This window comes from Taudactylus pleione, unplaced genomic scaffold (assembly GCF_031769625.1).
Source record: "Taudactylus pleione unplaced genomic scaffold, aTauple2 ptg000329l, whole genome shotgun sequence".
NCBI classification, from domain to species: domain Eukaryota; kingdom Metazoa; phylum Chordata; class Amphibia; order Anura; family Myobatrachidae; genus Taudactylus; species Taudactylus pleione.
Genome location: NW_028284730.1, coordinates 11,652,569 through 11,673,396, shown reverse-complemented (window position 1 = coordinate 11,673,396; position 20,828 = coordinate 11,652,569). Strand labels below are relative to the sequence as shown.

Sequence of the window (20,828 nt, the reverse complement as noted above, 5' to 3'; positions counted from 1 at the left end):
ATTCCGGGAGGATAGGCAGGTAATAACCTGCCGGCACAGATAACAATTGCAGATAAAACAGAATGAAATAAAAATATGTGTCTTGTAAGTACTGGCTGGCAGCTTTTAGCCTGGGAGCAAATACAAGCAAGTGGCCTTGGCTTTTTACAAGTGCAGTGCAACTGAAAAATGGAAGTGAACCATACTTGCCTACTCTCCTAGAACGCCAGGGAACCTCCCTAAAATCCGGCACTCCTGGTCGCCTGGAAGAGTGAGCAAGTATCCTGGCTGGCCACCACCTGTCCGCACCGCCTGCCGCTGTCCACTTCAACCTCACAGCCGCTCACTTATAGAATACAAGTTGGGGGTCCAGGGAGAGCCGATGACGCGATTTGCGCTGAATCGCGTCTTTGTGCCCGCCCCATGCTGCACAATGCCAGTAGTATTAGTATTGTGTAGCTAGGGCGTGGCCTCGATGGCGTGAACGCACAATCACGCCTCCCGCTCCACCCCCAATCACGCTTCACTCCCACCACTGTGCCGACCTGGCAGCCAGATTGCCGGCAATTTTGGCGTGAACCAAGCATACGCAAGTACAAGAGATGCAGCATTGTACGCATTTCAAGCGCACCTCCATTCTCCACCTATGGCTGAAGAGGCGTGATTGGGCTGTAATGGGCAGTCCCATATAGATAAAGGTCAGCGAGGGCAAGTTTACGGAACTGCAGCCACATAATTGGTTGTTAGCGTAAACACGCTGTATTTCCGCGCTCATCTTTTACAACAAATATAGGCTGATGCATGATGATGATTCGTAACAAACCAAACAAACAGAGTGTACCAGAAGGTGTATACAGCTCTGCATAAGATGGACATACACAGCGTTTTTATATACTGTACATGCACATGGGAAGCATATGTGTCCAAGTCCAAAGACACAGTTGCGCTGACCTCTGTGGCCATGATCAGATGGAGAAATTGCACGTCCATAGGACTGGTTCAATCTCGGATGGTGCGTCAGATGGTTTGATCGATAGTGCGTCTTAATAAGCACAGTGGCGGTTTAGCGCCTCAGCCAGTGCACGTCTCAGTACGAAGCCCACTGGCCTCAGTATTAGCATAAAGACACAGTCACACTGCGGCAAAAGACACACTGAAGATACCACGGATGCACGCTATGACAAGTATTCACAAGGCCAGACAAATATTACATGTCTCAAAACATGGTCCCTGTGCAAATCAGGACACCAGTATATATACACTCCCTGGTGCTCCTATTCACCACTATATTACAGTGCCATAGCCCAATGGGTACATATGCAATGCGTTCAAATAGACACGTATACATTAACATCTTCAAGTGCAGTGACTGTTTTCAAATCCCCTTATATGGAACAAACAGCATTAAAAAAAGTGCCATGACGCAACCGCACACAGACTAAAGTGGCAACTACAGTAGTTATGTATTTGTATTAAAAATGCAGACAGGCGCATCATATAATTGAATAACTGGCCTAAGGGTCATATTGCTATAGGTTCTGCCACACACAATATGGCCACTATACTAGCTGGCAATGCATTCACACAGGAGAGGTTCTGCCACACACAATATGGCCACTGTTCTAGCTGGCTATGCAGTCCCACAGGAGAGGTTCTGCCACATACAATATGTCCTCTGTCCCATCTATTCCAGCTGTCACCTGCTGCGCATGCGTAAAGCTGTAAAATAGGCGTACAACAGTGCCCTAATAAAAATGGCGGGACAGGCTTCACAGCAAACGGAAATAAGCGATTTCTGGAGTGTAAAGAGGTGAAAGGTTGGATGAAAGATGGCGGCGCCGACAAGCGGCATAGGGGGCCTGGGCTCGCTGGTGAGAATCCGATAACATAATAATTGGTTGTATAATAATATGTCTGCTAGGACTACGTTATATTATTGGTGCTAATGAGAGTGATATTTATATATACAATATAACCCACTGGTGTGTCATTATCCACCGTGTCCAGTGGCTCGGTGCAGCGTCAGACTCTGGGCAGCCAGGAACATGGGGCTCTCCAGGATGCCATGGAATTCTGGGACTTGTAGTTCTCAGGCTGTATATAAATACATGGAAATCATACAGTACAATAAGAGATAGCAGCTGCACCTTCCTTTCCATCTTAAAATAATGTGAGAGCTCCTGCAGCCTCCTCATCACACCTAGTGGTGATCATTACTGGCAGATTCATATAGGGCTGATATACAGTACCACTGTATAATGGTGATTATTCATATAGGGCTGATGTAGCGTCACTTTATAATGGTGATTATTCATATACTGCTTATATAATGTACCACTTTAATAATGCTTCATATAGGATTGATATTCCATTAGTGTAATGTTGATTATTCATATAGGGCTGATAAACTATAACCGTATTTGTGTTCCTACTAGACTGCGGGCAGGGCGCTGAGGGTGCTGGCACGGATTCTCCGATTGGGAACCTCTGCTAAGTATTACCATTAGTCCAAACTCGGTTCGGGTTTTAAAGATAACAATGCTTGGGCACAGGTGACATGTCTCAATTTGATTTAACCATCTGTCTAGGTTTTAAGAATATCCGTGGTTGAGCACAGTTAGGGTGCCTTGATGACCGAGTTTGGCAACCTCTGCCTTACAGGACAGATACAGCCTTAACACTATTTACCAGAATTAAGGAGATATAGATCTATTTCTTGAGCTTAAATTCGAGTGTTTAGCTAATAGAAACAGCTCTATAGTGAGGTATAATGTAAGGGAATTGCCCATTGGTTTTTGTGAGTGCTGGAAGTCCATTTCCATTTCTCTGCTATGTCTATGCAGCTACAACTGTAATAAGCAAACTATATTGTATCTTCTCTTCCTTTTACAGGGAGCAACAGAAGCACTCTCTGTAGCTGAGGCGTTGTCTCTCCCTGCAGAGTCCTATGGCAATGATGTAAGTATGGCAAAATAACTTTATCTTAGAGGGGGTTAGGTATGGATTCCCGTCGGTCGGGATGTTGCTGGTCAGAATACCAACAGCGGCATCCCGACAGTCAGAATAACAACACCCATACGTAAGTACAATAGCCTTAACCCTCCCTCACCTAGTACCTAAACCTTTACCTCCTACACCGGCACCCTAAACCTATCCTTTCCCCGCCTACCCCAACCCTCCCCCTTGTGCGTAAACGCTATCGTGATTTCGGCTCTGGTATTTAGACAGCCAGCATCCCGCACGCAGGGATGCTGACTACATCCCCTTAGGGGGTCTCCTTTAATAATTAGTATAGTATTAATATGCTGGTCACTGCCCCACTGCTGCTCATAGAATGATGGGGGCTCCTCATATTTGATTGCCAAGACCCATCAACAAGTACAGATACCAACCATGGTCTTTATATCATGTTGAAAACCTATCGCAAAAACGGGAGGCTTAAAATGGAAGGTACAAAGAAATGCAGGCTATGGATTGGTTGATCTGTACACAGGGGCGGGGCCAGTGATGTTACAGCAAGACAATCCGTACAAAATCCCAACCCCCCACCCCTAACCCTTAACCAGCGGCTAACACTAAGATTGCCCCGGACTTACCTCGTTTGGGCTGGCATACGGTGTCGGGATTAAGATAGGCGCCGGTATTCCCACGCCTATTTTAAATCGTGTCGGACTTTCAGTGGGATTGAGATTAGCGACATCGCGGCTGCCGGTCTCATAACTACATCCCGCCAAAACCAGTGCTGCTTGCTGACAAACAGAAGCCCATCCCTGTCCACCCTGACCCTAATGATGACAGGTAATCACAATTGACTTCATTTACTTTTGTGCTGAATTCTCAATAAGAAACTTTTGGCCTAGGGGCGCCATGAATAAAATGCTGATACTCCTAGGCCATGGTGATTTAATTAAGTTTGGTAATCGATGCGTTATGGCGATTGGGTCATTTTATTGCACAATACATTACAAAACAAGAATGACAAACTTTCCAATCAAACTACATACATTTTTATGAAGCCCTAAGAAACTTGTATCTGCCCACCCATAACTTACCCACTTATAAAAGCATTGGGGGCGATTCAATTCAGTACGATGTTGAATAGTTCCGGGAAGGATTTCCCAGAGCTATTCAATTGTCTGTGCTGCAAACTCCTGACTAGAGGATTCCTGCTCGTACTCTCCTGAGGTGTGAGCAGAAACCTGACTAAACTGATCCTGGTTTCCAGCTTAGCGTGTGCGCTAACCGTATCGCAGCCGGCAATATAGGTCAGAGAATGCTGGTTACCGCGACTAAACACATGGCTTAAGGCGTGGTAACCTGCATCTCATGACTAAATGCAGGGCACAGCGCGTTCCATTGAATAGCTACAGGAACTTCTTCCCGGCGTTATTCAAATCGCACTGAATTGAATCTCCCCCATTGTGTGCTCAGTAATAAGCTATGTGTAATATTTTACTTTATTTAACCAGTACTTAATGTATTTTGATTACAAAAACACACAGAAATGCTGATTGATATGTTTCCCAGTGCCCACAGTGAAGTAATGGGAAATAATATTGTAACGTCAAAGCTGGATATAAGGAGTTTTAATCGGCACTTCCCGGGCTTAAGTGAACCATCCCTTGCCTGATGTTTGCTGCCCACATGGAGAATTTCTTACGTTCAACCTTATTAATTGAACATTGCAGTGTGACTCTATAAACTTATATTTTAAACAGTCCAAATCAGATGGTATTTGATTGGTCAGTGCAGAATATCCAGATGGCTGACATTAGCATACATGAGGCCATCAGCCAACCCAGAACTCTGTGCTACATTTCTCACTGTATGTGTATTCCCAAATAGATCAGATCCAATTGTTTGGCATTAGGTACAAACGACCGGAGTGAAATACATTAATAACTCAGAGCTAGTCCCAATGCTGACCAGCAACAGTTTTAAAAGGTAACACTGTTCCCGGAAAGCCTTCCCCCTGTTCTGTAAATCCTTGTTTATGAAGTGGACCTGTCGCCTACACGGGAAGACCTCTTGTGGGCTGAACTAATATCCTATAGCTTACCTGATATTACACATCACTGAGGTATTTACTGTCTTAAGTAGAAAAAATGTAGATTAATACATATTCCACAATATACATTTATTTTGCGGAAGATGTGACCATGGCAGAATTTCTCTTCAGTCAGTAGGACAAAGTGTTGATACCTTCACCCCCTATTCACCGACGTTCAGCTATCTATGTAGTAAATTATTTGATGTCTGGGATTTATACATTAGGACAGTGGTTCCCAAACTTTCTTGAATCAATGCACCCTATAGCATCAACATTTTTTCACAGTACCCCTAGGCCAAGAATTTCTTAACCACTTAATTGATGATTGTTTTAAAACCATTTAAAGAAATGTAAATTATTTTTACAAATATATTTTAATGAAAAAAATATAAACCTAGGGCATGTTTTGCACCCCCAACCCGTGGCTGTAGGCCCCCATTGTAATTTCACTTTCCACCCCCCATCAAAAATAGTGCCCCCAGTGTCAAAAGATCCCCAGCAATATCAACCCCCACCCCTCCAGTGGTAGTTTTAGTCCTCCCTCCCCCATCCCCACTATTTGTATGAAAATAAATAATTTTATATACATATCCCACAGCCAAAATATTTTTTTGAATGGGCAGCATAACCCCCCTCACGTGGCCTAGCCCCGCCCCCTCACGTGGCCTAGCCCCGCCCCCTCACCTTGTTATGGGGCAGGGGGGACTGATCATGTGACCTTGCCAGATGAAGCACTTCTGGCTCCGGTCTCATTACATGTGACCACACCAGTTAAGGTTAAGAAATTCAGCATAACGTATTAGTTTAATTGTGCTGATCTGTCATCCTTAGGGTCAGCTATGTGGTGGCGGATAGGGTTATGCTTCTGTGTTTTGATAGGGAAAACCAGTGCTGTTGGCTGCCAATCACAATGACCATAAACAATTTGATAAGATCCTAGACTACCAACCCATGGCAGCCATGCAGGTGCCACTGCATTAGGACATCCCCCTCCAGCTAGAGGGGTTAGTAGTTTAGGAGCACATGATGATTAGCTGACTGTTCCACCCTTTCTTTGCAGCCCAATGTGGAGATGGTTTGGGCCATGAAGGCATATCAGCATGCAGAGGTTTACTTTAATGTAAGTTGGGTGTGGAGAGATACAGAGGGTAATGTACAGTAGTGTTTCCCAAATCCAGTCCTCAGGGACCTCTGATGGTGCTTGTTTTCCAGAACGCCTAGTTGGAACAAAGATGTATTCATTACTGACGGACACGTGTTGCTAATGATTACACTTGTGCTACTGAGGAGACCTGTAAAACATGGTGCATGGTTAGAGGTTACTGAGGACTGGCGCTAGGGAACACTGCTGTAGACAGATGATCCATACTTCGTGTTCTACCTCCTCTCCCTTAGCTTATAGCCTCTGTGGACCCTCGCCTCCTGAAACTGACCCGGACAGATGATACGATTTACACTGCGTTCCGCAGAGAGTTTCCCCAGCTCCGTATTGATGTTCTGGATCCTGAAGATCTAAAGTCTCCAGCAGCCAAAGAGGTAACATGGTGTTTAGCAAAGAGGGATCTGTACTCCTGTACATTTACTATAGCGCAGCTCCCTCACGCAGCATTTATGTTCTCCTCAGAAGTGGCGGCCGTTCTGTATGCAGTTTGAGAATCAGGTGGAAGATTTTAATTATGGCACCTTATTAAGGCTGGACAGCAGCAAAGAGTATTCCGAGGAAAACACCATCTTCTGTGAGTGCCTGTAAAGGAAACGCTAAGCACCCTCTCTATGGGGTCTAGTTACTAAGCAGTGTTAGGAGACAGAGTGGAAAGTGATAAGGTACCAGCCAATCAGCTCCCAACTGTAATTTTTCAAACACAGCCTATGAGAGTTGGGAGCTGATTGGCTGGTACCTTATCACTTTTCCACTCTGTCTCCTAACACTGCTTAGTAAATAAACCCCTATATCTGTTACATACATATCCATCTTGATCTATATATAGATATATGAAAGTCACCACAGAGTCCCATGACATAAGTCACATAATTTTTCCTACCAACATAATATAGGTATATAATAAAACTATCAGTGATATGGAAATTGCCCAGCCATGGCCTGTCCCACCTATACCTTGAACATTGCTGTGGTGCCTGTCACTTCTCATTGCACCACTTATTTACAAGTCATGCTGCGCTGCCACCGAACCTCCCTCTAGTTGGTCTCCTTCGGGATGACCGCCTGCCTCTCCGAGCAATGCAGTACACACTTCACTCACCCTGATGGTCTGGGCACCATAGCCCAGATGCCTGATGGGCATCTCCCATCAAAGTCGTATTTTGCCAAAGACCAGAAGCCGAGTGATCACCAAACCCCGTCGTCGGGTTACTCTTTCAAAGTCGTTTGCAATGATGTAATAGGGCCTTTTACTTTAAGAACAGAGAGTGAAGAGGGAAGAATGGAAGGAACAGCCTTTCCCATACATGTGCTGCTGTTTCTCTGCTTCACAGTAAAACAAACCCTAGAATGATAGCAGCTGTTTTGTGAAGGGTTTCATGCCAAATAACGTTATAGCCTCTGAGTTATAGTTGAACAAAGTGATAATTAGCTACCGTATGTGTTACATATGTCTTCACGACCTGTACAGAGACTGTTTTACATGCTGGGGAATTGTGGGTCTGCAGATTGTTGTCAGCATAGCAGAGCTGCACCTTCATAGGACATATGCTCAGGAAAATGTGACCCTATGGCCTGCTACTGTCTTTCCTACCCACAGTTGTACAAGACCAGAGCTATAGGCACAGCTAGTATCTACACAACTGTAATTGTACCTCTTTTCTCTTTCAGCTACCAGGATCCAGTTCTACGCTATCGAAATTGCACGGAACCGGGAAGGATACAATGATGTCATTTTCCATCACAGGCTGACAGAAGCAGCCAAATGAGACAGCACAGGCTATGACAACATGGCGTGATGGTGGCTTAAGGACATCGACTGCTGGGACTAGTGTCTCACAGCTGACATGTGTTCGTGTCATCAGATAATGAGTAGAGCTATCTATCGACCATGTATGACAGTACCGGTTAACAAACAATTCAATTTTATTTTCTGCAGATACCACTATACACTCATTTGGCAAACAGTAAAATACCCAGAATTCATTGCTGCCACCACAGACTTTAAAACTGCTTCAGACCTAACAAGTGCTGACAGAGTATTTTGACACCTGTGGTGTTTTTTTTTTTCTTCTTTATATTTTATTTTGCTTTTGGTAATTTTAATAAAATGCATGTATATTTACAAATATGTCATAGATCCACCCGTGCTTTTATAGTTGCCTCAATCCTGGATAGACCTCCAAAACTGTACAAGGGAAGTGCCCAAAATCCACTCATTCAGTAAGAGAATATGGTAATATGACTGACTCCTACTTTATGGTGATACTTGCTGAGGAACTGAAGGGACATTTGCTGGATGGAGATCAGGTTGATGGACTACGGACCTTCTTGTATGACAGGAAGCCAGATTTCATTAGCAAGCAATACAGTGCAGGTTTTCTAAACTTCCTAGCGGCACTAGTTAATAATATAGCCACACGTGACAAATACAATTCTTAAGTTGTGTAAACATAAAGATGTACAATATATAGCAATGCCTCTGGTGATGTAAATCCCTGATAAATGAGACCACTGGTAAGATCTTACCACAACAAGGAAATCCTTAGTGCATGGTTGTTGTTGTTTTTTTTTTAAATACATAAATGGAGGGGTAAGAAATATTAGTCGAGAGAGGTCTTATTTCCTTCCTTTCTAAATATACTTTTTTTTTTTTTTTTAATGCCACTATATTTTACAGACCCCCAGAAAAGGTCCTTTTTGATAATTACACCCCTGGCTTAATTATTATATTTGTTTATAAGCAGAGTATGTAATATTACCTGAATGGTAAAAATCCCCCACCCCTGATCCATGTTCACCAAGGTGCGTTTCCTGCAAGCGCTATACCAGATGATTATAAGATCACTGTGTTCTTAGTTACAAATTCAGGACAACATGTCAACCCCTTACCCTCCCAATAAACCTGCAATAACATGCGCACTTCATTTGTGCATCTCATCCCATTAAACAGACATGTAAGCAGGAGTTTCTCATAAGTTCTGTAATTCAGGTTACTTTAAAATTGCTTAGCTAAATTATAAAGATGGTCTGTTGTGGGTTTTTGTTTTATATTATATGACTTGCAGATTTTTGTTTCTTTTATAAATTATAATATTGGCAGTGTATAATTTTTTTTTCTAAGGGCCTAAATGTTTTTTTTTTTTTTTTTTTTACATATTGTGCAGTACTTTATTATAACCTGCAGATGGCGCACATCATCCCAGTCACACTATTATATGGTCTAAAATTAATAGTCTATTTATATTAATCAGTAGGAATCCCAAAATATATCCCCCGCCACCTCATGTGTTGCAGTAGATAGCACTATGACTATGTTAGGAATGCTGCAGCAGATTGCCACCTAACCAGCCTGACTGTATGACGGGCTAGCAGTGAGGAAGTCACAGCACTCTGACAGGCGCATGCAGTCCTCAGTGGTAGAGATCTGATTCTGCATATCCATCTTACCACAGCACTACCCCACCCCCACCCCCCCCAGCCAGACCCAGGGAAGGGTCATGCCCAGCAATGGCAGCAGACAGCTCTCTTGTGGGCTAGAGCGCCGAGCCACCCCGCCCCCACACAAAAAAAAAAAAACAGCCACACCTAGCAGGAGATGAAGAGGTTAATGGCCCATCCCCTATATACACAGATCCCACTTGTGAGAGAGTGTTTTCCATCTTGGAGGGGTATTGTGTGGTTTGCCCAATGCCGTACAGTACATTTAGTCATCCAGTTCAATAATAATTTGAGTGAAATGTTTATATTATGGATCTTAGTGCCTATAACATGAACATATCATTTAAGCCACAACAGGGATGGCAACCTTATCTGTGATTGTTTGAATTTCACTGCCCACTATAAGACCCACATGAACAGCTGAACATCTCTGCCTGCCAACAACAGGGATTGTCACAGAGCACCTTCGCTATACAAGAAATGTACCAACCAGAATAAAACACCAATCAGCCAGCCACACACGTTCGTATCCAGAGGCAATTATCTGTGAACAATTAAAATGTACACTGATTTTAATCACTCCCAGCAATTGCTGGCTGCAGTAGGAAATGTGTGGCCAGTGTTGGTGCTGAGCATATACAAAGTCTGCAGGTGTGTAGCATTGCTGTAGTGGGGAAGGTTTAGCTGTTCAGCTGCTTGTGACGGTTTGAGGTCACCACCACCCTGCTAAGACAAGTTTTTTTTTTAGACGGTAACGCTATTTACTAACACTTGTATTACATCACCAAATGGCAGCCTATGTTCCATCATCCCAGACACTAGGCTCAGACAAAGCCGTCTCTCCTAGTTATTGTTGGTTTACAGGTCACAGCAATCCCAGCTAGCTGTAACCTGTAGCTTAGGAATCGCGATACAGGTTACATACCTATGCAGGTACATTACAGGCAGTAATTCTATGTTAGGAGAAAGGCTGCACATCCCTTTCATCTAAGCACAATAATAACTCCAACACAGTCCTAATATAATAGCACAGTTATGTGAGATCCCTCCAGCTGTATTGAGGCAACTATTGGTTACACTGTGGGCTATAAGCACTTTGTTATAAACTACTGTTCTCCCACTACTTCAGTGTGGGACATGTAAGTGCTGAACGGCGGCCTGGGACTCTCTCTAGTTGTATCCACCTTGCGTCAAAGATGCAACGAGAGAGACTGTTGTGCTGCTAATCAGTCACCCCACAGTCAGAACAACGGCAGCAGCAGTGAGAGGGGGCTGCCTCCCCCAGCATAGAGCATCATTACAAATTGTCCTGGCAGAACTTGTTCACCCTTTTAAAGCAGTCTCTGCAGCGCCTCATCCTAGCAATGCTCTGCCCATCCTCCATACATCCACGCTGGTGGGGAGGGGAATCTGTGGAAAGGGAAGGGTGGCTTTACTGGTCACTCAAAAGGACACATACGTACATATATATATTTTTATATATATATTTGTAAATTTTCAGTAGGGGCTCAGTCCAGGTGCACAGGTGTCGCTCACATTCGCTCATAAGCACCCCCACCTGCCTCCGCTCTGTGGAAAGGGGGGAGGCGGCAGAGATCCACTCGCCGAATTTTTCCCCTATCCGTAGAAAGAATTCAAAACATTACCAAAAAATGTGCAGGGTTTTTTGTACAAGGGGAGGAAGATGGTGGGGAGAGGATGGTTGGAGATGTGGGGTGAGGTCAGCTCATCATCTCGTTACTGTTGGGGCCGCAGGCTGAGTTTTTCATGGAGTCATTGACTTCTCGTCGAAAGGCGGAGAGATTTTGCGTGAACCTGTGGAGGGGAGAAGTGACAGATATCAGGCTGGGCTGTGAGCTAAGATTTAAAACAACGTCTAAAACTTGTGATATCAGCTGCTATATTGGCAACTTAACCCCCCAATACAACGTAATGCCTAAAACAAATCCAGGCAAAACCAATCATAGCAAATGCTCAGATTTCCATGTGACGATGGAACCAAAGTAATGCAATCTCAGCCATGAAAAGCCTAATCTGTCCAGTGAGAGAAGCCAAACTGGAACTAGATGCCGGGGGTGAGAGAAGATGAAAATCATTGATCACAGCTCTAAGATGAGACTATAGCTGGGTACACACAGATATATTGTCCACGATGGATCGGAATGACCATCGTATAATGTGTACCCTGAAAACCACCCATTTCATTGTTCCACAAATTGGGTGGTCGCATCTTCCCCTTGGATGTGACGATGCCGCAATGTCTTTACATTAGACATGAAACGATATATAGCACTGTCATACAGCGGATTGTGCAGTATGTACAGCGATATATCGTTAGAATGCGTTGTCTAGGTGTGTATTCATCTTAAGATCCAACATTGGGAACACAGCTGTAGATCAAAGCCATCATCTTGTTTGGGTTCAGGCTTGGATGAATCTGTTTTAAGAGTACATATAACACTAAGGGGTATTGGCTTTTCTTCTATAATGTCTTGTATAAAATATTATACACCAATATCCCTTCTGTACATCCTAATGCTCATGGGGCTGACAGGAAGGTTGCATGGAGAAAACCAGCCGAAGTTGGATCTATACAGCAAAAAACTAAATAACCTTCCCCACCCCAAATATACATCTCAGTACTATATGAAGTATACATATACAAGTAAAACTATGTCCCCAAAAACTACATACCTAGGAACAGCATTCAGATTACAGGAGATGTCCCGTCCCTCCCCTCCCCTCCCCATACTGGCACCCTCCTGTTTTCAATGACCAACCAGCCCCCTTTCTTATAAAAAGGACCAGGTTGGCTGGTACTAGAAGAAACGTCAATATCTGCCATATTCTCCTCAGTTCTGCAAACTCCATCTTTTTTGGGACACCTAGTTGCCCATTGATGATAACACAGTGCCAGCAGGAGCCCGTGGTGCAGCAGAACACAAAAGAATATATTGGATAGCTCAACATTAGGCCCCTAACTATAACATTTTAGGATTGGGTTGTACTTAGTTCTACAATATAAAATTAATTCATTGATGCAGATTATTACACCTATATTGAACAACGTACTACTACTTACTTTCGGGATACTACTATGTAAATGGAGAACACATTATCTTAACCATAATTAGAAATGAGAATTAGATGTGCAGTTGAAACAATGGTCATCACCAACAGCTTCATAAGGTTGAACCTGCTTCCACATAAAATTCATTGGGGATGAGTTCAGAATACCGTCCGTGAGGATTCCGGCGCCGGAATCCTGACACCTGTCAGAATCCCGGCGCCAGCATCCTGAAAGTAAGTAGCAGGGTTAGGTTTGGGGTGCGGGGAGGGGGAGGTTAGGTTTAGGCACTAGTGGGGAAAATTAAGTTTAGGCACCAGGGGGGGAGGGTTAGGGAGCGGGGGAGGTTTAGGATACCGACCAACAGGTGTCGTATCCTAACCCTGTCAGGATGCTGGGGTCGGGCTCACGAAGGTAAGTAGCAGAGTTAGGGGGAGGTTAGGTTTAGGCACTAGTGGGGGAGGTTAGGTTTAGGCACCAGGAAGGGAGGGTTAAGGATAGGGGGAGGGTTAGGATATCGTCTGATCGGGATGCCGGCGTCTGGATTCTGATCGTCGGGATCCCGTACCCAACCCATCCATTAGCCTGCACCACGTCTCCATTCATCTCCCTGCAGGAAGTGACGGCCCATTTAGCACCGCAGCTGCCGGATCACCCTAATGAAAAGGTTTCCCTTGCTCAGACATAGACGGCCCCTTATGACACTACATGCACAGAACTAACCTGTCTCTGTTTTTGGTGAGTAGGTTGCCCTCTATTCCTTCCATTAAGTTTTCGAAGCAAAGGTGCATGGCTTGCTGTTTCTCAGGGGGCTGGCTGCTGACAATGCTTCTCCGAAGGTCCGAGAAATACTAACAGACAAATAATTAGAGATTACAGAAAATGTGAGGGAAAAAGAAGTTATGGGGCAGTAAAGAATGGTGAGAATAACCAAGAACAGGAGACATGGCAGAAATGTGGGTCACAATGAGCTATAAAGTCACTACCTTCTCATTGAGGAGGATCAGGCCCAGCAAAGGTCGGCTCATCGACCACTGATTTCGACAGTCTTCAAAGATGATTATGTTGAGAACCGTGGAGAGCATCTGGAATGGAAGGGAAAATAAGAGTTATGGTAGACATACCTTTGTTAACTCTTTTTCTTCGAGGTCCATAGGGTCCACAAGGATGCCATGGGGAAATGTGGTTGTAGTGATTCAGGCACCAAGCAGTTAAGCTTTCAGCTCCCAGGATGCCTCAGGTCCTCCTCCACATATACCCCGCCCCTGGCCACAGGCATATGCGTTTTTGTAAACAAGCCCAAGGCAGGAGAAGGAAAGAGGCGAAATAAGGACAACATACACCAGAAACACTCATTAAAGAGGAGGGAATCTGTGACCGAAAGAAAAATTATCCAAAAGCAGACAGATGCGTCAGGGTGGGTGCCCTGTGGACCTCAAAGAAAAAAAAGAGTTACAGGTAAGTCTACCATAATGCTTATTTTCTTCTTCAGGGTCCACAGAGAGTCCACAGGGATACCATGGGGATGTCCTAGAGCAGTTCCCCTAAGGGTGAGGACGCTCCTGAGCAGAAAGGAGAATCCACCGCCCAAAGGAGAATCCTGAGAGGCAAAAGTGTCAAAGGTGTAGAACCTAAGAAAGGTGTGGACAGAAGACCACGTGGCCGCCTTGCACAATTGTTCAGCAGAGGCACCATGTCGAAACGCTCATGTTGGTCCCAAAGATCGAGTAGAACGTGCTGTCGCCGTGTTTGGAACATGTAGATCAGCCTGCGTGTAAGCCGGAGAGATAGTCATGCGCATCCACTGAGCCAGAGTTTGTTTGTTAGCTGGCCATCCTCGTTTGTGAAAACCATACAACACAAAAAAAACGTCTTATTTTCTAAGAGAGTTTGTACAATCCACATAGATATGGAGAGCACGAACCACATCCTGGGAGGCTTCACCTACAGAAAGGTCTGAAGACTGGAAAGCTGGAAGACTGGAAAGCTGGAACCACAATCTCTTCATTCACATGAAAACGAGACACTACCTTAGGAAGGTAACCCGCCCGTGTACAGAGGAAAAGTCTATCCTGGTGAAAAATAAAAAAGGGGGAGTGACAAGAGAGCGCTGCTAAGCCAAATCAGAGACTCTGTGGTCAGAGGAGATAGCGAGGAGAAAGTGTCTTTGCTGTCAACTACTCCAATCTGAGTCCAGAGGTTCAAGTAGGGGAGCCTGTAGCTCTTTGAGAACCAAAGACAAATCCCACGGTGTCACCGGTGGGACAAAGGGTGGCTGAACTCGGAGAACACCCTGAAAAAAATTCTAACATCCGGCAAAGTGATCCTTTGCTGGAACGAAATTGACAGCGCAAAAACCTGTACTCTCAGGGTGGCCAGGCGGAAACCGATGTCTAATCCAGCTTGGAGAAAAGCAAGTACCCGGGAAACCCTAAAAAACTTTGGGTCAAACTTCTGTGGGAACACCATTGACCAAAGGAGTGCCAAACTCTGATAGATGAAGGCAGAGGAAGGCTTTCGTGCCCTAAGCATCGTCTGAATCACTCAGCTGAAGAAACCTTTGGCTCTTAAGATGAAAGACTCATGAGCCACGCCGTCAAAGACAGATGAGGCCGAATGCAAGCACCCAGCGTCAACAGATCTGGCCATAGAGAAAGAGTAAAACGGAGTGTCTATGGATAGATTCTGTATGTCGGTAAACCAATGGTGCCTCGTCCACCAAGCAGGAGCTACTAGTATTACTGTGCCGCCTTCCTGCTTGAATTTCCTGAGGACCCTTGGGAGGAGGGAAATTGGAGGAAAGAGGTGCGTCAGCTTGAAGTCCCACCTCACTGCCAGCTTGTTCACAAAGGCGGCTGAGGGATCTCTGGTCCTGGACCCAGAACTGGGGACCTTGTGGTTGTGACGTGATGTGATGTGATGTGATGTGATGAGATCTATGTCTGGTAGGCCCCATATGTTCACCAGGAGTTGAAGCCCCCCGGGTGGAGAGCCCACTCTCCGTCGTGGATGTCCTGACGACTTAGGAGATAGACTACTGTGGTCGTGTTGTGGACCGGCCTGCCTTGGAGTAGGTCCTGTGCTAGGATGAGCGCTATGTATACTGCACGAAGCTCCAGGATGTTTATGGGCAGATGACTTCCCTGATTTGTCCATCTTCCGTGAAAGGTATGATGACTTGTCTCCGCCCCTCATCCGCGAAGACTGGCGTCCGTGGTTAGGAGCACACAATTTGGAATCCAGAATAGGCGACCCTTGTCCAGATGAGCCTTTTGTAGCCACCACGAGATCGAAAGACGAACCTCCGGAGTGAGAAGGATCCTCTGGGACCGTATTAGATGATACTGCCCGTTCCACCAGGAGAGGATAAATTGTTGCAGAGGCCTGGAGTGGAACTGAGCATAATCCAACACGTCGAAGTTACCATTGACCGCATCGCTGATAGAATGGATACCCTTCGCTTGTGGAGCAATTTGCACACTCGCAATAATAGGGCCGAAATCTTGTCCCCTGGCAGAAACATCCCTTGTGCCTGAGAATCCAGAAGTGCCCCCAGATGTACTGGCGAAAGGGAGGATTTCTTTCAATTGATTATCCAGCCTTGTGTCTGTAGCAGGCAATGGTCAGTTGGAGATGGTGTTGTAAAACAGCTGGAGACTGTGCCAATATCAGGAGGTCGTCTAAGTATGGCAGTATTCTGACTCCCGGACACCTGAGGTAGGCCGTCATAACCATCATTATTTTGGGGAAGACCTGAGGGGTTGTTGATAGACCAAAGGGCAGTGCCTGAAATTTTTTATGTTGTTGCAGGACAGTAAACAGTAGTTTAAAATTCTTGATGGGATGGCGTTATAGGCAGATACGCAGCCTGAATGTCCAGGGAAGCCATAAAGTCCCCAGATTATATCGCCAAAATAATTGACCAAAAAGTCTCCATGCGGAGCATGGGTACACGGATAAACTTGTTGAGGATTATCAGATTTAGAATAGGGCGATGAGACCCATTTAGTTTCTGAACCAAAAACAGATTGGAATAATAACCCCTTCCTTGTTGAACCACAGGAACTGGGATTATCACCCTGCCACAGCAGGGAGTAAATAGCCTCCTGGAGGGACAAGGCCTTGATAGAATCTGATGGGGGAGTTCTACAAAAAAAACTTCTGGGGAAGATGCCTCCAGAAGGTCAAGGCATATCCCCGAGAGACCACTTGGACCCAGGCGTCTGTTGTTATTTGATGCTAGTAGTGGGATCCCCCAGGAGGAGGCCTGCCCCATCAGGTGGAGGGTTTGTCGTCTGGCTTGGAAGCTGCTGCTTGGTGGTCCTGTGAAAACTAGATGGTCTGGAGAAATGCTGTCCTTTTGCTCTTCCCTGAGGGCGAAAGTACGGAAAAGAGGACTGCCTAGACTTTGATGTAGCTGTTGATGGCAGACCTGCAGATTTTGAGGCTGCCAGAGTAGCCACTATCTTACCCAATTCTGCTCCAAAAAGTGTATTTCCATACAAAGGCAGGGAGTCCAGAGCCTTCTTGGATCCTGCATCTGCTTTCCAGGACCTTATCCAAAGGGCTCTACGAGCAACAACCGAAGCTGCCGATGCTTTAGAAGCCAGGAGTCCAGCATCTATTGCAGCTTCTCTCAAATAGGAGGCTGCTTCCCGTACGTGGGAGATATACGTCAGCTGTTCTCTGGTAGCATTCGGTAGAGTATCTTTCAATGCCCCTGTCCATTCTTCAAAAGCCTTGGATACCCAGGCCGCAGCCATAGCTGGCCGAGTAACAGCTCCAAACAAATAAAACACTGATTTAAGACATGTTTCAAGTTTTCTATCTGTGGGATCTTTAAGAGAAGATGCTGATGGAATAGGTAACGCAGCACTCCTGACTAAATGTGTCACATGAGCATACATAGTAGGAGGAACTTCCCACTTAGTACATTCAGCAGGTGGGAAAGGATACAAAGATGCTAATCTTTTTGTAACATGGAAGTGTTTATTCGGGTTACTCCATGCTTCTCCCATAAATTCAGTGAGCTGCTCAGACTTCGGAAACTCAGCTTTTACCACCCTCTGGTGTTTAAACACTGGAGCCCTAGGTCTAGGAGCTGGCTCATCATCCTCTATATTTAGGATTGATTTGACCACTCTCACCAAAGAAGGGACATCCACTGTAGAAGGAAGTTCCTCCTCTTCTGAGAAAGAACCCGCCGCATCATCTGCCTCCGATGATGCGCCTGAATGTACATGCTGGGCAGACAAAATGATATCGTCCGCTTAGGTGCTTTAATGGCTACCGGTCTGTTCGCCTGCAACATCTGTTGAAACGCAGCAGCTGACTGAGCCGTACTATGACTTGAGTAGGCATAAACATCCATCCAGGATGGATGTATAGGGGGGGGGGGGGGGGTCAAATATAGCAAGCTGGAACTGCTGTGGGTATCCCATTATGGGAGGCAGCCAAACGGTCCACTAGCTGCATCATAACTTGAGACCAGGAGGACACACAAGATGGCTCCTGTACAGGGGCTGGTAGACTGGACTGGTGAGGTGGTTCTTCATAACAAATAGCACACAAACCATACTGTATAAAGTCCTGAGGGGACAAGCCCACCAAACAGCTTTTACATGAAACCACCACCGGGGCCTCAGTTTCCTGTTTACCCTTATTCTTAAACATAATAAATAAGTGCAAATGAGACTGCATTCACAAGCAACAATAAATGTGAAGTACAATTTGAGAAACAAAAATATTCCCTACACACCTGTAGCAAAGGGTGGAGGAGAAATAGTAGTGATCTTTATACCGGACAGTCTAGAAAATAAAGGCAGTAACAACACAGCAGAGCTAGCAAAAGTCACATTCATATACAATATACTTGCAATGGGCCCTGAATTAACTACTCAAAACACAAGGCTTGGTAGGAATTTAAGCGCTGTATAACCTGGCCTCTGCGGAGAGGTATACAGAGACTAAACCCAAAACCTCCTGAAACCAGCAGCGACAGCAGAGCACTGACAGTGGTCGCTGGGTGTCTCATATGCAGAGGAGGATAGGAGGAGCAACCCAGATGCGGGAAACCTCAGCTGGATCGGCATCTGGGCTGGGGGAGGGGCTGCCGGGGAGCGCGTACCTCCCCCCTATGCTGTAATAACCCCCCCGGATGGGCTGGCCTTAGAACATGGCCACCGCCACTGTCCCCGGCGCCAGACTGACTTGCCCCGGTGGTTTAGTGGGGGAGCGGATGCAGCGGTCGCGCCCAATACAGCAGTCCCAGATCCCAGCATCACCGCTAGCCAAGCTCCGCTGGTGCCCGCTGAAATCACCAGTCCGGTCCGGTTACTGGTGTTGTGCGCCGGCGGAGGTAGGTGGAGCAGCAGCACAGGTGTCCTTTAAAGACACCTAGTGTTGCTTGCTCTGAAGTAAAAATAAATAAAATAAAAAGCTTAGGACTGCCTGAGAAGTCCCCCTGTTATAAAGGTGCGTCTGAATCCTGCAGCACCAAACGAAAAACTGAATGCCTGTGGCCAGCGGCGAGGTATATGTGGAGGAGGACCTGAGGCATCCTGGGAGCTGAAAGCTTAACTGTTTGGTGCCTGGATCACTACAACCACATTTCCCCATGGTATCCCTGTGGACTCCCTATGGACCCTGAAGATAGTAGCAATAGAAAAGCAGGAGGAAATGCCATTTTTTAATGCAAGTGACTCTTCCTCCAACCGATTACAACTATGGCAGCGGCCCGTCTGGGATCTGCAGTGTGGAGTCAATGAAGCCGAAAAACAGTTTGAGGGCAGGATAAAACAGATTGAGAAGTCAAAACACGTGACTGCTTGGTCATGGGATAGTTCAATAATGTGACACCACCACCCGAAGTTGTCACACTCACCTGATGGTTTATTATTACTCACTTTCAGTCCGTTGTGCAAACTCCAGTCAGTGCTTTACTAACAACAACAAAAGGCATCGGGGGTGGGATCACCACACGTATTCTAAACAATTAAACTGACAGCTCCTTTAAAAACTGGTATATTATAAAAGTACTACACGCCCCTAATAGAATACAGAAAATGGCCTGATCCCATTGACCTGGGTCTGTACTTCGACAGCTCTGGAGTTTGGGTAATTGAAGCAACGCTACTGACCTGTCTGTGGGCTGATTCAGCAAGGATCACAAGTGCGATAATGCATGCAGATGGACGATTATTGCGTTCTGCGCATGCAAGGCAGTGCGAAGACTCCACTACGCAGACACATCGCAGAGTTATTGACAGGAAGTAACGTTTGGGGGAGAGGGGTGGCCGGCGGAACACAGACGTGCCAGTGCGTTTCAACTCAATGATTTCGCAGTCTTGCTAAGTGTTATGGATGTGTGTAAGGTAAGGTGGGCGTCCTTATGTTGTGCTGCGACGGCATAGCGATCGCAGAGGATTAGCATATCTACGTAGCGAGACTGCGTGCATAATCGCAGCGGCAATCGCACTTGCGTTCTGTACTGAATCAGGCCCTGGATCTGCCGTTGGGTGTAATATCGTGGTCTCTAGTACTATCCTGGGTGTGGTTAGTACTTTAGAGGTCCTCTAAGTACAGGCCGGGAAGATGTGAGAGTGAATGAGATGCGTCACCTGCTGGATCATCTCCGGATGCTGCTGCATTATGTGCAGGAAGCGCTCGCTCTCTTGCGGTGGTGGCGCTCCCCTTTTCTTACCACTGCGGGACAGCTGCTTGAAGAGGTATGTGACTATGTGGTCCAAACAGGAGCAGCAGCCTGTACACACCATGGTGTCTGTGGAGATGCAAAACATTATTCATAGTCAAAAAAGAACTGGAAATGATCACGTGCCTAAGGGGGCCACACTCCGCTACCGACTCACCCAGAGCTGTCAGCCCCTCTGAGATGGAGGACAGAATGTACATGATGACACGTGGCTCCAGGCTGGCGATGAATGACATGTGATCCTGAGTCAGCACCTCCAAGAGCGAGTAATACGACTGGCTGAGCTTGGGGTAATCCTACAACACAGGAGCACTGGGGGTGACACAGATGTAGCATATCTGCCTCCTTTGATCCTCACTGTTCGTTCTCTCTTATTGCAACATTTAAGTTCTTCTATACTCATGTTTTTTTAAGACAACAG

General features: G+C 45.8%; 2 protein-coding genes across 4 annotated transcripts in view; one reads left to right on the top strand and one right to left on the bottom strand.

Moving 5' to 3' along the window:
* Positions 1-1,749: 1,749 nt before the first annotated feature.
* On the top strand, positions 1,750-8,319 carry PBDC1 (polysaccharide biosynthesis domain containing 1). Its single transcript, XM_088443397.1, has 6 exons — positions 1,750-1,850; positions 2,872-2,937; positions 6,090-6,149; positions 6,425-6,565; positions 6,654-6,765; positions 7,860-8,319. The coding sequence occupies exons 1-6, from the start codon at positions 1,809-1,811 to the stop codon at positions 7,955-7,957; spliced, it is 519 nt and encodes a 172-aa protein (XP_088299523.1). The 5' UTR covers positions 1,750-1,808; the 3' UTR covers positions 7,958-8,319.
* Positions 7,835-20,828, bottom strand: part of XPO7 (exportin 7) — a 92,455-nt gene continuing 79,461 nt past the window's right edge. For 2 of the 3 annotated variants that reach the window (XM_088443394.1, XM_088443396.1), the window contains 5 exons: positions 20,565-20,703; positions 20,316-20,476; positions 13,683-13,781; positions 13,420-13,547; positions 7,835-11,444 (listed from right to left, as the gene is read on the bottom strand). In XM_088443394.1, coding sequence (XP_088299520.1) covers positions 11,351-11,444; positions 13,420-13,547; positions 13,683-13,781; positions 20,316-20,476; positions 20,565-20,703 — 621 coding nt within the window. In that variant the 3' untranslated portion in view covers positions 7,835-11,350. The remainder of the gene's footprint in view (positions 11,445-13,419; positions 13,548-13,682; positions 13,782-20,315; positions 20,477-20,564; positions 20,704-20,828) is intronic. The other variant, XM_088443395.1, reaches the window with a different exon arrangement.

Bases quoted from the DNA above. Each gene is read 5' to 3' on its own strand.
- PBDC1 (XM_088443397.1), top strand. From the start codon at position 1,809: ATGGCGGCGCCGACAAGCGGCATAGGGGGCCTGGGCTCGCTG. The intron at 2,938-6,089 runs GTAAGTATGGCA...CTTTCTTTGCAG, and splicing joins CAGAGTCCTATGGCAATGAT to CCCAATGTGGAGATGGTTTG. The intron at 6,566-6,653 runs GTAACATGGTGT...TGTTCTCCTCAG, and splicing joins AGTCTCCAGCAGCCAAAGAG to AAGTGGCGGCCGTTCTGTAT.